The 15,756-nt window shown below is 43.1% G+C and overlaps 1 protein-coding gene across 3 annotated transcripts in view; it reads left to right on the top strand.

The window, feature by feature from the left end:
• Positions 1-15,756, top strand: part of LOC137383224 (uncharacterized) — a 472,338-nt gene that overhangs the window by 257,174 nt on the left and 199,408 nt on the right. For all 3 annotated transcript variants that reach the window (XM_068055726.1, XM_068055727.1, XM_068055728.1), the window contains exons 36-38: positions 11,334-11,426; positions 12,429-12,646; positions 13,225-13,418. In XM_068055726.1, the coding sequence (XP_067911827.1) occupies positions 11,334-11,426; positions 12,429-12,646; positions 13,225-13,418 (505 nt within the window). The remainder of the gene's footprint in view (positions 1-11,333; positions 11,427-12,428; positions 12,647-13,224; positions 13,419-15,756) is intronic.

The following is a 15,756-nucleotide window of genomic DNA, read 5'->3' on the forward strand; positions in this document are numbered from 1 at the left end:
AAAAACATAGAAAATAGGAGCAGGAGTAGGCCATTCGGACATTCGGGCCTGCTCCGCCATTTGAAAAAGATCATGGCTGATCATCTAATTCAGTACCCTGTTCAAGCTTTCTCCCCATATCCCTTGATCCCTTTGGTATTAAGAAATATATCGATCTCCTTCTTGAATATATTTAATGACTTGGCCTCCACTGCCTTTTGCAGTAGAGAATTCCACAGGTTCACCACCCTCTGAGTGAAGAAATCTCTCCTCGTCTCGGTTCTAAATGGCCTACCCCATATCCTGAGACTGTGACCCCCGGTTCTGGACTCTCCAGCCATCAGGATCATCCTCCCTGCATCTTGCCTATCTAGTCCTGTTAGAATTTTATAGGTTTCTATGAGATCCCCTCTCATTCTTCTAAGCTCTAGTGAATATAGGCCTAGTCGACCCAATCTCTCCTCATACGTCAATCTTGCCATCCCAGGAATCAGCCTAGTAAATCTTCTTTGCACTCCCTCCATGGCAAGAACATCCTTCCTCAGATAAGGAGACCAAAACTACACACACTACTCCAGATGTGGTCTCACCAAGGCCCTGTATAACTGCTGTAAGTCATCCTTGCTCCTATACTCAAATCCTCTTGCAATGAAGGCCAACATACCATTCGCCTTCCTAATTGCTTGCTGAACCTGAATGCTTGCTTTCAGCGACTGGTGTACAAGGACACCCAGGTCCCCCTTTCCCAATCTATCACCATTCAGACAATAATCTGCCTTTCTGTTTTTTCAACCAAAGTGGATAACCTCACATTTGTCCATGTTATACTGCATCTGCTATGCATTTGCCCACTCACCCAACTGCTCCAAATCACATTGGAGTCTCTTTGCATCCTCCTCACAGCTCACTTTACCCCCAGCTTTGTGTCATCTGAAAACCTGGAAATGTTACATTTAGTTCCCTCACCGAGGTCATTAATATATATTGTGAATAGCTGGGGCCCAAGCACTGATCCCTGCGGTACCCCACTAGTCAATGCCCGCCACCCGGAAAAAGACCCGTTTATTCCTATTCTCTGTTTCCTGTCTGTCAACCAGTTCTCAATCCATGCCAGTATATTACCTCCAATCCCATGTACTTTAATTTTGCTCACTAACCTCTTATATGGGACCTTATCAAAAGTTTTGTGAAAATCCAAATATACCACATCCACTGGTTCTCCCTTATCTATTCTACTAGTTACATCCTCAAAAAACTCCAGTAGATTTGTTATGCATGATTTCCCTTTCGTAGACCCAGGCTGACTTTGCCCAATCCCGTTTATGCTTTCCAGGTGATCAGCTATCACATCCTTCATAATAGACTCTAGCATTTTCCCCACTACTGATGTAAGGCTAACTGGTCTGTAGTTCCCTGTTTTTTCTGTCCCTCCTTTTTTAAATAGTGGGATTACATTTGCCACCGTCCAATCTATAGGAACTACTCCAGAGTCTATAGAATTTAGTCACGATCGTCAAAATTTCCAGGTCTGCTCGCAATCTTGCATCTCGCCTTCCAATTGGTGTTGTCATCCAAGAGATAAGCGTTGGTACCGAGCATCTGCTTGATCTGCTTAGGTCATGATAGAGACAACACTAGCCTGTGGTTGTGATTTGGGCGTTTGATGCGAATCAATGTCTGACTGCGAATCGTGGTTTCCTTGCGCATGTTTGCTTATTGGAGTCCGCTTTTACTTTGCCTTGTCGCTTCGCGATTTCTTCTGCTTTCGCTCTGACATTTGCGTTGGATGGTAGTGACGGCTGATGAATGGCTAGCGGCATGCAAATGTTGTGACCAAACATAAGTTCAGCAAGTGTCTTTCTGGTAGGAGAGTATGGGGTGGATTGATAGGTGCGAAATAGGATATCAAAGGATTGTTCAAATGTTTCCACCTCCGACATCCAGATGTCATTCATGGGCAAGATGCAATACACATCGCTGTAGCACTTTCGGGATAACCGCTCAAGTTCCGCACGCAATACAGTTATTATCAAACAATGTAAGCTCATTGCGTACTCTGTAGTACGGGACCAGCTCTTCCTTTATTTCACAACACGACCCGACCCCGACAGAACCATATCGGACCCGAGTCCCTCCATTTTCTTCCGTGCCCGACCCTGTCTGCGTTCGAAATCACTACAACCATGTAGTCTTCATTGTCGCAAGTCGCTTCACTGTTGCTAATGCTGTCTGCAATAGTAGTCAGCTAAGCATATGTTACAGACAGGTGGGAAGTAGTGTAGGTGACTTCTCAACTGGTTGCAGCTAGTTTTTTTAATAATACTGTGTTTTTTAGTCTCTTCAGTGTTTAAGGGTCAAATAAACAGACCAAAGACAGGTTTTTTTCCACAGGTTTAAGAAGAAAGATAATTATTTGTTAAACAATACCTGAAAATGTTCGCAACCTCACCCACCCACACAGGCACACACATGCAAACACACAAGAAAAGATAGAGATTAGAGGATAGCATGCATTTAAGTCTGATTGTTGTCAAGAGCTCACTATGAAACCTCTTGGTTTTCTGGGATGAATTTTTAACAGCGATGCAGGCCTGATATTCCTTGTCTTGGCTCACTGAAGTATTGCAGATTCCTTTGTTTAAGAATCAGTCAAAGTCAGTGGACAATCTTGTTAAACTTGCTCAGATGGGGAGTTTTCACGGTCACCTTTAGAATCTCTGCCTTGGTGGTTTAGAGATGTTACAGGCAGGGTTTTATTCTTCGCTGGCATAGATGTCTCAGCTTTCTCGCTCGTTGGCTTTCTCTCTCTCTCTCTGAGAAATCACTTTTTAAGAAAAGCTGGGTTTCAGTCAGGTGACCATAGATGCTCTTCCCTGGTGTGGTCACACAATGTCTTTGAATATGGGGTCATTGTTACACAATGGGTTGGAATTAGAGCATGGCTACCCGACCCGAACCCAACAGGACCCGATGACGTGTGTCAGGTTCGGGTCGAGTCGCTCTTCCGGGTCCGGCATCCGGGCTCGCGTCAGACACTGTGACAGCCAGGACGTCAAGGCGGGAAACACTCCGCACTAGTCTGCAGTGAGCGATTCCATCCAAGGTAGAGCACAACCTCTTCAATAAAGTTGATGATATTCCGGGGGTCGGGTCGGGTCGTGTCGGACGCGGGGAAAAATGAAAGGACTCGGGCCGGGTCGGGCTCGGGTCAGAGGTGGTTCTGTCGGGCTTGGGTCGGATTCATTGGCAGACCTGAACAGGCCTTTAGTTGTAATGTGGTTTATCTTCATAAAGTGGTGTTATTTCCCACCTATTATCTTGGCTTTGCTTCCAAAGTCACCCTGTCTGTGAAGGTTTGTGTCAACCCAATTCTTGAAGCTAGGAGCTATTTAGCATTCAATGGCCTATTTAGCATTTTAGTGCGTCTTCCGCAGAACTTGTCCAGACATGATGATGAGTTTATCTCCAACAGTCACAATATATATCTGCATTACAGGAGGGGTCGCTTGACCTCTTACTCCATCTTGTTTGCAGCAAAATATGTCAACTTTTTGGAGTTTAATTCAACAGTTTGTCATGCCATCTTGCTTTGTTGAATAATAATTTTCTTTAATCTACTGACTAGAGATCTGAATTTATATCTTTTAAAGACATTTTTAAAAAGGAACAGATAACAGACGACTTTGCTAGTAGCTTAAGCTGGCCACCTAATTTGCAACACAGTACCCTACATTGCAAGGGAGAAGGGAGATGAAATGTCTGCTCATCCCAGCAAGAACCAAGACCCAGGAAGTTTAAGGGAACTGCTTGTTCTTTTTCACTTAGAAAGAAGAAATACTGCTAACTACTATGCTTGAATCACTGAGTGACTGTCATGTGACAAGCCCCTCCCCATCTATGGTTTTTAAGCTTGTGTTTCGCTGCAGCAGCTAAGGGAAGCATCTGGGCTCTAACGCGCGCAGACCCAAGTTGGGGGGTTGGGGGGTGGGGGTGCTCTCTCTCTCTCTCTCTCTCTCTCTCTCTCCGTTCCAACTTGCAAGCTACAAACCCTGCCTGTTGACTGACACCTTTGCATACTCCAGCTACAATCAGACACCCCGTTGGAGGAAATAATCTGCATCGCTGTCTCCAAGAGACCGACCGAATCAGTCATCTGTCTCTTCAAACGCAAAGCCTCAGGACCACTGAATTCAGCGAGATGCCAGCCGAATCACCAAACTCCACAGACTGTATACCTGTTTTATGGCCTCTAACTCAACCAATCTACCTTTCCCCACTCTGTAACCTATTTATCAACAGGTAAACCCCAAGTGTGTGTGTGTGTGTGAGTGAAAGTTGGTGCATAGTTTGTTACTTTAATTAGTTTGGTCCAAGTACAATAAAGTTAACCTCTTTCTTTGTTAAACTCAAGCAAGCCTGTCCAATTGGTTCTTGTTATGATTATAGCAACTAAATAATCAAACATCTACTGAATTGTCCAGTATACCAGTATACCAGTTTAAAAAGAATTAAACCTGTTGTGATCAAACAAAGAGAGAGAAAAGAAGGAAGCCCTTCAACCCCTCCTCACTTGACTGTAACAAATACATTTTTACAGTTCACCATTGCTCCAGTTCACTTGAGTTCATAACTGTTCCTTTTTGTGAGTGTGACACATGTCAGCAACTCGGTTGCGTGAACCTGTGAGATTCTCAGCCTCAGAGTTATACTGATGAAAGCGATCAGACCATCGGTAGATGTCTAGAGGTCGATGACCAGATCCTGACGTGGCTGAGAATGCAGTCAGCGCTTGATGATTAGTGCGGGGTGTGACCGTCCTACCATAGAGATACATGTGCCAATGTTCACAAGTGTAAATGCAGGCTAGTGCTTACCATTATCCAGTGGGATATTTGTGTTCAGTTTGCGACAACAGGTGTGACACGAACTTGATGGGGTCGTTCACTTTCTGCAATGTACTGTGAGAGTACAGCTCCTATCTCATTTCCTCTTGCATCTGTTCTGATTTACGTTTCCACATGTGGGTTGAAATGCACAAGAACTGATGGAGATGCTATCTTCGCCTTTAACATGTCAAATGCTGTTTGATATGCGATTGTCCCTTCCCATTGTGTATCTCTGGCCAGTAGCTTTTGAAGAGGCTCCGTTACCTCTGCATACTGGGCACAAATTTGTGATAAAAGTTGGTATTGCCAAGGAACAATGCCAACTCTTTCATGTTAGACGGGGTCGGAAGCACATGAATGGCTTTGACATTGTTGTATGCTTCAGTTCAGCCGCTCTCACTTTGTACCCAAAAAAGTTAATCTCGATGCCGCAAATACGCACTTGTCCTTGTTGAATATCAGATTGTGTTGTGCGAGTCAAGCAAGCATCGCAGATAACCACTGATCGTGTTCTGCTTTGTCCCTTCCATGGACAATGACATCATCGAAAAGGTGGAACGTCCCCTCGATGTCTGACGAAAATGATCTTCGGGAAAGCGCTAGATGCTGAACTTAGGCCATATGGCATTCTGCAGTACTGAAACACACTGTCGTGTGTAATAAAGGCTGTAAGATGTCACCTTTGCTCCTCATGTGGTATCTGAAGATAGCTCCGTCGCATGTTGAACTTTGTGAAGTCTGTGGAGTCATGAAATGATGCTGGTAGTTCTTGGATTATAGGGAACAGGAACTTATCCAGAATAATTGCTTTGTTGACCAACTTAAGGTCAACGCATAGTCTAAGTTCTCCATTTTTGCACTGCATAATGTTTAGGTTTGATATCCATGGGGATGAGTTGATTTGTTCAATGATACTGTCTGTTTCCAGTCGTTTCAGCTCCTATGACACTTAGGCATGGATTGCGAATGGCAACCATCTCAAATTTGGCAAAACAGGCACAATTGACTTGTCTATGTGAGGAGCATGACAGAACCCCTTAAACTCTCTTAATCTGGTGACTAAGGAAGGATGCTATTGTACATAGTGTGTATCATTGATCATATTAATGTGTGCTCCAGTGGGGTCTGCAAGTTTGAAGGCAAGCTCATTGAACAGGCTTACCCCCATAAGGCACCTGCCTTTGGCCACATAACATGAATTTGTCTAGGTTGACATTTTTGTAGCGCATTAGAACCGTGATCGTTCCAAAGACTGCGATAGGATTATAGGATCATAGGAAATAGAAGCAGGAGTAGGCCATTCAGCCTATCAAGCCTACTCCACCATTCAAACAGATCATGGCTGATCATCTACCTCTATGCCATTTTCCCCACTACCCCCATATCCTTTGATGTCGTTAGTATTCAGAAATCTATCGATTTCTGTCTTGAACATGCTCAATGATTGAGCTTCCACAGCCCTCTGGGGTAGAGAATTCCATAGATTCACTACCCTCTGAATATAGAAATACTTCCTCATTTCATGCTTAAATGGCCTTCCCCTAATTCTGCGACTGTGTCCCTTGTTCTAGGCTCACCAACCAAAGGAAACATCCTATCCACATCTGCCCTGTTACGCCTTGTAGGAATTTTGTAAGTATCAGTGAGTTCACCTCTCATTCTTCGAATGTCTAGAGAATACAGGCCCAGTTTCTGCAATCTCTCATCATAAAACAATCCCGTCGTCCCAGGAATTAGTCCTGTGAACCTCCGTTGCCCTCCCTCGATGGCAAGTATATCCTTTCACAGATATCCCTCTCCTTATCAGTTTCTTGGTCCTCCTTTGTTGGACTCTAAATTGCTTCCAATCCTCGGGCTTACCACTTTTTCTTGTGACCACTTCCTTTGACCTAATGCAATCTTTAACTTCTTTTGTTAGCCCTGGCTGTTTCACCTTTCCTATTAGGTTTTTGTGTTTTAAAGGGCGACACAGTGGCGCAGTGGTTAGCATCGCAGCCTCACAGCTCCAGTGACCCAGGTTCGATTCTGGGTACTGCCTGTGTGGAGTTTGCAAGTTCTCCCTGTGTCTGCGTGGGTTTCCTCCGGGTGCTCCGGTTTCCTCCCACATGCCAAAGACTTGCTGGTTGATAGGTTAATTGGCCATTATAAATTGCCCCTAGTATAGGTAGGTGGTAGGGAAATATAGGGACAGGTGGGGATGTGGTAGGGATATGGGATTAGTGTAGGATTAGTATAAATGGGTGGTTCATGGTCGGCACAGACTCGGTGGGCCGAAGGGCCTGTTTCAGTGCTGTATCTCTAAACTATATTTGTTATAAACCACGTAATACCTCTTTAAATACTAGCCATTGTGGTCAAATATTTTAATGTATTTTCCCAATCCACCATAACCAACTTGCCCCTCATACCCTCATCGTTTCCTCTGTTCAGATTTAAGACCCTAGTTTCAGAATAAACTATATCTCTTTCAAACTTAATGTAGAATTCTATCATATTGTGGTCACTATTTCCTAGTGGCTGCTTTCTGCAAGGTTGTTAATTAGCCCTTTCTCAAAGAACAAAGAACAGTACAGCACAGGAACAGGCCATTCGGTCCTCCAAGCTTGCACCGATCTTGATGCCTGTCTAAACTAAAACCTTCTGCACTTCCGGGGTCCATATCCCTCTATTCCCATCCTATTCATGTATTTGTCAAGATGCCTCTTAAACGTCGTTATCGTACCTGCTTCCACCACCTCCCCCGGCAGCAAGTTCCAGGCACTCACCACCCTCTGTGTAAAGAACTTGCCTCGCACATCTCCTCTAAACTTTGCCCCTCGCACCTTAAACCTATGTCCCCTAGTAATTGACTCTTCCACCCTGGGAAAAAGCTTCTGACTATCCACTCTGTCCGTTCCACTCATAACTTTGTAAACCTCTATCATGTCGCCCCTCCGACTCCGTCGTTCCAGTGAAACCAATCCGAGTTTATCCAACCTCTCCTCATAGCTAATGCCCTCCAGACCAGGCACCATTCTGGAAATCCTCTTCTGTACCCTCTCCAAAGCCTCCACGCCCTTCTGGTAGTGTGGCGACCAGAATTGCACGCAATATTCTAAGCGTGGCCTAACTAATGTTTTATACAGCTGCAGCATGACTTGCCAATTTTTATACTCTATGTCCCGACCGATGAAGGGAAGTATGCCGTATGCCTTCTTGACTACCATATCCACCTGCATTGCCACTTTCAGTGACCTGTGGACCTGTACGCCCAGATCTCTCTGTCTGTCAATACTCCTAAGGGTTTTGCCGTTTACTGTATACTTCCCACCTGTATTAGATCTTCCAAAATGCATTACCTCACATATGTTCAGATTAAAATCCATCTGCCATTTCTCCGCCCAAGTCTCCAACCGATCTATATTCTGCTGTATCCTCTGACAATCCTCATCGCTATCCGCAACTCCACCAACCTTTGTGTCGTCCGCAAACTTACTAATCAGACCAGCTACATTTTCCTCCAAATCATTTATATATACTACAAACAGAAAAGGACCCAGCACCGAACCCTGCGGAACACCACTAGTCACATCCCTCCATTCAGAAAAACACCCATCCACTGTTACCCTCTGTCTTCTATGACCGAGCCAGTTCTGTACCCATCTTGCCAGGTCACCTCTGATCTCGTGTGACTTCACCTTTTGTACCAGTCTGCCATGAGGGACCTTGTCAAAGGCTTTACTGAAGTCCATATAGACAACATCCACTGCCCTTCCTTCATCAATCATCTTCATCACTTCCTCAAAAAACTCAATCAAGTTAGTGAGACACAAAACTATGCTGCCTCTCGCTAATAAGTTCATTTGTTTCCAAATGGGAGTAAATCCTGTCCCGAAGAATCCTCTCTAATAAATTCCCTACCACTGACGTAAGGCTCACCGGCCTATAATTTCATGGATTATCCTTGCTACCCTTCTTAAACAAAGGAACAACATTGGCTATTCTCCAGTCCTCTGGGACCTCACCTGGAGCCAATGAGGATGCAAAGATTTCCGTCAAGGTCCCAGCAATTTCTTCCCTTGCCTCCCTCAGTATTCTGGGGTAGATCCCATCATTGCATAATACTAAATCTAATATAGCCTGATCCCTAGTTGGTTCTTCAACGTACTGCTCCAGAAACCCATCTTGTACAAACTCCAGGTATTCATCCTCCACAGCATTAGTGCTAATTAGATTTGCCCAATCTATATGTAAATTGAAGTCAGTCCATTATTACTGTATTTCCCATAATCATGAATGGGATAATCGAGTCATTGTAACCTTGAAGAGTGTCTGATGCAGGAGAGGTCGTTGCTCAATATGAATACTTTCACACCCACATCAATGAGAAGCAAAACTGAAGTATCTGTGACTGCGACTGTGCAATCCTTGAAGTGACCCCTGTACCTGGAACTGGGCACTTTACTGTCCACAATAGTCCACACATAACATACTTCGCTCTCAGGAATAGGTTCCTTGAATTGACAAAGTCGTCTTCTTCGGCAACCTGCATACCTTTGCAAAGTGATTCATCTTTGAGCATAAGTTGCAATTTTTCCCTTGTGCCGGATATGATGTTTTGAATCCATGGGTACCCCCACAATTTGGGCATGTTTTTGAGGGTACATGACTGTGAGAGAGCAAGTGTTGATGAGCCTGCTGAGATCACTTTGTCCATAACCCTTGCACTTGAGCTGATTGGGTAAGCTGTGTCTGTGACCCTGTGCCTGAGGGTGTATTTTCATGTAACATCTTCAGATATAACATGGCAGATTCGATTTGGACAGCCAAGGTCATGACATTTCCAAAGTCAAACCATCATCCTCCATGTGTAGGTGTTCCCTAATTCATGGGATTAACATTTTTTCAATTAGTTGGTTCATTAGTTAGTGTTCCCCAAATTTGCATGTGGAAGGCAACTGACACAATACTGCCACATATTGTTTTATGGACTCACCATTTCCCTGGTATCTCCGGTGGAACATGCATCATTCAATCATCATACTTTTCTTCCTGCCAAAATATTTCTCGAGAGAACTTACCATCTTATCAAACGTAGACATATCATCTGTTAGCTGCTCAGTTATATGCTGGCTGTCTGCTCCAGGGCAATGCATGGGCATCGCCTTCTTGTGGGTCGCTGCTACATCTGTATTGTTCATACCCGTAGTGCCCAAGTAGGTTTGAAACTCAGAAATCCATCTGTCCCACGGAATGGGAGGATCTCCTAGTGATGACAGGAAAGGCGCTGGGGCCTGTAAATTTAAATTACTCGCCATCTTGAGCACCAAAGTACCCAAAGCATGAAAAAACTAGCCTCACGGTTTCTGTGTATGTGTGGGCTTTATTCAGATGGCTGCCGGGATCTGTCTTGGTTTCATTTTTGGAACCACACCCCCTCAGGGTTGACTGACAGCATAGTGAGCAGTCTTACAAACACAGCACAGAGCAATCAATCACTGAGCAATCAAACACAATAGTTTAGAATCTCGAATACTTCATTAAGATCATTCCTAGGCCTTACCTTCTCCAGTTTGAGCTTTCCAAGAGAGATTACTGGATAGCGAATGGGAACGACTCCCTGCTCCCCATATACAGCCCAGATCCTTTGAAGCCAATTATATTCCAACCGAGATGAACAAAGTCAGCGCAGACCAAGGATTGAATGTCAGACCTTCCTGATATGTATGGCTCAGTACCCTATCACTTGGTGCATTCAGCCCTGAACCATCTGATACTGTTTCACCAACATTTGTCTGCAAAACAAAGTCTCACCTTGTGAAAATCTCACTTTTTTTCTGCAACATTTTACATCTGGTTTGCTCTCATTTCAGATTCTCCTTTAGTAGGCCCCAAGGTGCAAGCAGGAGATCTGCTCTTAGAATTCAATGGCTGATTTTGCCACTAGGACATAACGTAAGACTGACCTAGATGAATCATTTTGTCTTTTTCCTTTCCAGTGAGAAAGGCCTTCATTTACCATCTACCCTTGATGATATCAGACAATTGAATCTCAACATGCTGTTTCACCACCTTAATGCATGGCAAGAGAGCATATGGCTCAAGTCAAATTTTGGAAGAACAGTTCAAACCATAGAAAATAACTCTTGCATGCATTTGTAAACTCTTACCACTATATTGGCTGTGCTGGTTGGTTGTTTTGGTTGGATTTCCATTATTTAGTCTTGAACTTCTTTGAAAAGGCATAAAATATATTCTCCAATAAAACGCTTCGTTGTAAAGATCCCATCTGGTTGATTCATTGAGATGCAGAATTTTTTTTTAATTGTTAGAATTACAATTGTCAGAATAACTTTAACAATGAACCTGATTTAGTTTATTAAAACTTTGACAATAGAATGCCCCTTTAGTACTGAAATATTTATTAAAATAAGCTATTAAAACTTTTAAGATGATGATTTCCACTGACCACCTTTTGTATTCAACTAGTTCTCTGTTCAGGTGAATGGCTCCTCCAATCAGATGAGCGTTTACTCCCAGTTCAGTCATCCCTACCAGTCAACAATACCGTACACTTTCCAGGTACATTATCAAATACACTTGATATCAAATACCCTGTGTAGTTTTTTGTTTGGGCAGAACACAGAAGGGGAAAGTGGTGGGGAGGATTGCAGGCCAGTAACAGAACCCACCTGTTTTTCCTTCCAGTCAGATCAATGAAAGGAAAATCCTGTGGCTTCTGTAAGGGCAAATGAAACACATTTAAAGAGTAGTCACTCCTTTGTCAGCAAACGCAGAAGCACACAGCAAGATCCAACAATGACAATAAGATGAAAGACTAATTATTCTATTACCATGACATCGGTTAAGGAATGAATAGTGGCCAGGATGCTGAAAGAGCTCTCTGCTCTTCAGAAAAGTTGCTGGGGACTTTTATATTCACCTGAGCAGGCGGATGGGGCCTTATTTTAACTTCTCTTCTGAAAGACACTCCTGACAATGCAGACAATGAAGGGTCAGCTTGGATGATGTGTTCAAATCCTAAAATTCCAATCCTTGTGACTCAGCGGCAGGAATCCTATCAGTAAGCCAGGCTGAAGCCTGTTTTAGCTCCCCAGTTGCCACGACAGCTGAGATCAGTTAACTCCATACAGGCAGGAAATTAAACCTTCTGATCTGTATGGCTCAGTTACATGCTTGCCTTACCAAGTGAGTCAACTAGGGAGCTCCAATATTTAAAATTACATACTTATTTAAATGTCTTTTAATAGATCTCAGTCCCACAGCCTTAGATATTACTGCACATATACAGGAAGGATGACTGAGAATAAGTATAGAATTAGTCATTTTTAAAGATTTTTTAAAAAATACCGTATTGCTTATTGTTATTAGTCTTTAATCTATAAAAAAAAAGTTTGACGTAACAAGTGAGCAGAATATTGTGCCGATTAATTTGTAAATAACCTTAACACCTATTTGCGTAGAAAACTAACAGGAGCTTGTGCCTTTAATGTGATTTTTTACAAATCCTGTTAAATTAATTTTAATTTGTTTCAATTATTGAAACATTCTCTATAAATTTAGGCCTATGCAACAGCGAAGAATTATGGAGAGAGCAATTATAATGGCACATTCTACCTACATTCTAATGGCAAAGATCTTATGGTATCGGAGTTTGATGTTGTGAATGAGAGTAAAAGGAATGTCAGAATTCTAGGTATGAAAGCTGCCCTGCGCCAGAGCCTCCTGACTGGACCAGAGAACAGCCAATTTCAGATAACTGGGAAAGCATATAATTCAAGGTAAAACATGTATAAAGTGTGTTGCAGAAACGTCAATGCACTTTGCATGATTTTGTTTCAATATTTAAAACTGTAAGATGTGCCAATCTTTCAAGAGTTTGACTTTTAATTAACGCCAACACCAATGATTAAGAATGTGGGGCCCAGTGTTTAGGAAATATGATTGTTATGTGCAACTTGACTTAAGGGAAATTTCCAGTGCAAATCATGAACTTGCATTCATGCCAATATCTGTTTCAAGTAATATGTCAGTTACATCTTGCCTACTAACACAATATGCTAACTTTGATAAACTAAAGTGAATAAAATTTGGAAAAAGATTGACATAGGTCAGAGCCAAGGATCAGAAATGGAAGTGACATTTTTCTTTTCTTTAGAGTCTGTACCTGCCAATGAAAAGTTTGTTAATTATTTATTATGGCAGCTTCATGAAAGTTGCTACAAATCTTTTCTATACTCACTGCTCACAGCCCCTGGTTTATAGATTTCTGCAGATCCTTTTTTTATACAAAGAAGTGTTAAATGTTCTGGCTTTGTAACATTTATCTGACTAATGCAGCATTGTTGCCCGGTTTTAGATATTTGGTGGTTTCCAGTCTGCAGTTGGACAAGAAAGCTTTTGACATAGATGTGATGGGATTAAAAGAGTACCGAGAAGGTTTGATCATATCATTGACTGGTACTGTCCAGCACAATATGAATAATGGGCACATGATTCCACAATTCCTGCACGTGAATGCAACCTTAAAACAACAAAACAATACCAATGAAGGTAATTACTCAGCAGTTGTTTGAAATATTTATTTATTTCCTGATGATCCCTTTGGACCTGTGTGTTTAACTACCTATATAAATGATTACAGCAATACACAAACACTAACAGAAAGACTAACCTTCATGAGTGATGGTTGTTATTTTAGTAATAAATATCCAATCCTCTTGTTCAGAAATGTGAAGAAAACCAAGGCCTTTATTTTAGTCCCTGACTCTGAAATCTGTTGCCTTTCTATTGATTCCATCCCTTATCTCACCATCTTCTAAGGTGGAATCAGACTGTGTAAAATCTTTGTGTCCAGGTCAATTCAGAGCTGAGATTCTGACCACATATCATATCCATCATTAGGACTGTATACTTCTACCACCACAATATTGCCTAATTTCACACCTATCTTACCCCATAGCCTTATCCATGTTTTTATCATCTCCAGACTTGATTTCTGAAATGTCTCTTGCTGCCTCCCATCTTATGCCCTCCATAAACCCCAGTTTTTTTCGAACTTCACTGCCTATGTTCTGCTCTGCACAAAGGGCCACTGACCATTGCTAACCTATGTTATTTTCCTGAACCGCAATGCATTCAATTTAAAATCTTCATTCACGTCTTCACATCTCTCCAAGGTCTTGTCCTACAATAAGTCTGACAACTACTGTCAGCCTTACATCCCATCCCACTATCTTCTGTCTTCTGACTCTGAAATGTTGTGCGTTCTTTCTCTCTTTGTCCCACCAGCTGTCTCGACCCCTTTCTCTTAAACTGCTTTCACCTCTCTGCATCTCCCTCCACCTTTAAAAAAAAATTCTCTAAAGCCATCTCTTCAATCAAGCTTTCAGTCATTTCGCGTAACTGTCACATCATGGCTCGATGCCTGTTCCTTCATTCCTTTGATCCAGTTTTCTATGTTAAAGTTGCTGTATGAATGCAAGTTGTTATTGGTACAGATACACTGCTAATGTTGAAGTGTGTTGCTTGTCATCCTGTTAGCAGTGGTGTTTCTGATGAATTCTTTGGTAAAGCAAGTGTTTGTAAAGATGAGAGTCCAGTTTATAGGAAGGTGGGGTCCACTGGACTGTAAGGATGAAGGCTTATTGGAAAAATAAGATGAAAATACCCAGGTTTAAGAGAAATATTTTCCAGTTCAGGATTTCATTAAATCATCACGTTTCCATAAGTAGAATCTGCTGATAAAATTTGAATTTAATCAACCCAGCTGAAGAGTCTTTAGGCTATGGTTCATCAATTCCACGCTCCCTGCTTGAAGGCGTGGATTGCAGATGAGATTACAAAACAGGAGTGGCAAATTCTCTGGCCAGGAATTTCCCTGCGATCTTCTGAACCCTGCCATCAGGCTGAACTGGGGGTCAGAAGCCCACACTGAGTGGGTAACAGTCATTCATTGTGATTTTCCCCGGAGTGGCCAATTAACAGCCAGAGGGAGGGCTTGCCACCCAATAATAGACCGTGGACGGGCTCTTGAAGCTGGAGGGCCAATCAGAGGCCTTCCAGTTTAAAAGAAGCAGCAGGCTGCAATGGGAGGAAAGTAAATTAGAGGGTGTTTCAAAATAGAGGTACCCTCTCTCTAACGTTTTTACATTTAAATTTTAAAAAAGGCTTTTGTAGGCAGGTCACCACTATTCTGGGGGCTGGGGGTTGGATGCGGGGTGGGTGAAGCCCCTCTACAGGATGGCCTGCAGCTGCTGCTGCACCCAGGCAGGCAGGGAGGGCCTCTAGGCCTATCTGGAGGACTGCCCCCCTCCCCCCATGCCCCACCCCCCCCCCATCTCCCGCCGAGAGGCTGTCTCCAGGCAGCTAAACTGTTGCTGTGCTGCCTGGGGGAGCCTGGAGGCTGACTGGAAAATCCCATTTAGCCTCCTTCAATGGCTTTAAGTGGCCCTTTACAAGCTTGATCGACGACCCATTTCTGTGAAAATGGCCCCCAGGTGGGATGCAGCCAGGGAACCGGCATGCAGGTCACGGTACTATTTTCAGCACCTGCCCACTGACATAGAAAATAGGAGCAGGAATAGGCCATTTGGCCCTTTGAGCCTGCTCCACCATTCATTATGATCATGGCTGATCATCCAACTCAGTAACCTGTTCCTGCTTTCCCCCCATATCCTTTGATCCCTTTCTCCCCCAAGAGCTATATCTAACTCCTCCTTGAAAACGTACAATGTTTTGGCCTCAACTACTTTCTGTGGTAGTGAATTCCACAGGTTCACCACTCTCTGGGTGAAGTAATTTCTCCTCATCTCAGTCCTGAAAGGTTTACCCCGTATCCTTAGACTATGACCCCTGGTTCTAGACTCCCCCACCATCGGGAACATCCTTC

This window comes from Heterodontus francisci, chromosome 24 (assembly GCF_036365525.1).
Source record: "Heterodontus francisci isolate sHetFra1 chromosome 24, sHetFra1.hap1, whole genome shotgun sequence".
Taxonomy (NCBI): domain Eukaryota; kingdom Metazoa; phylum Chordata; class Chondrichthyes; order Heterodontiformes; family Heterodontidae; genus Heterodontus; species Heterodontus francisci.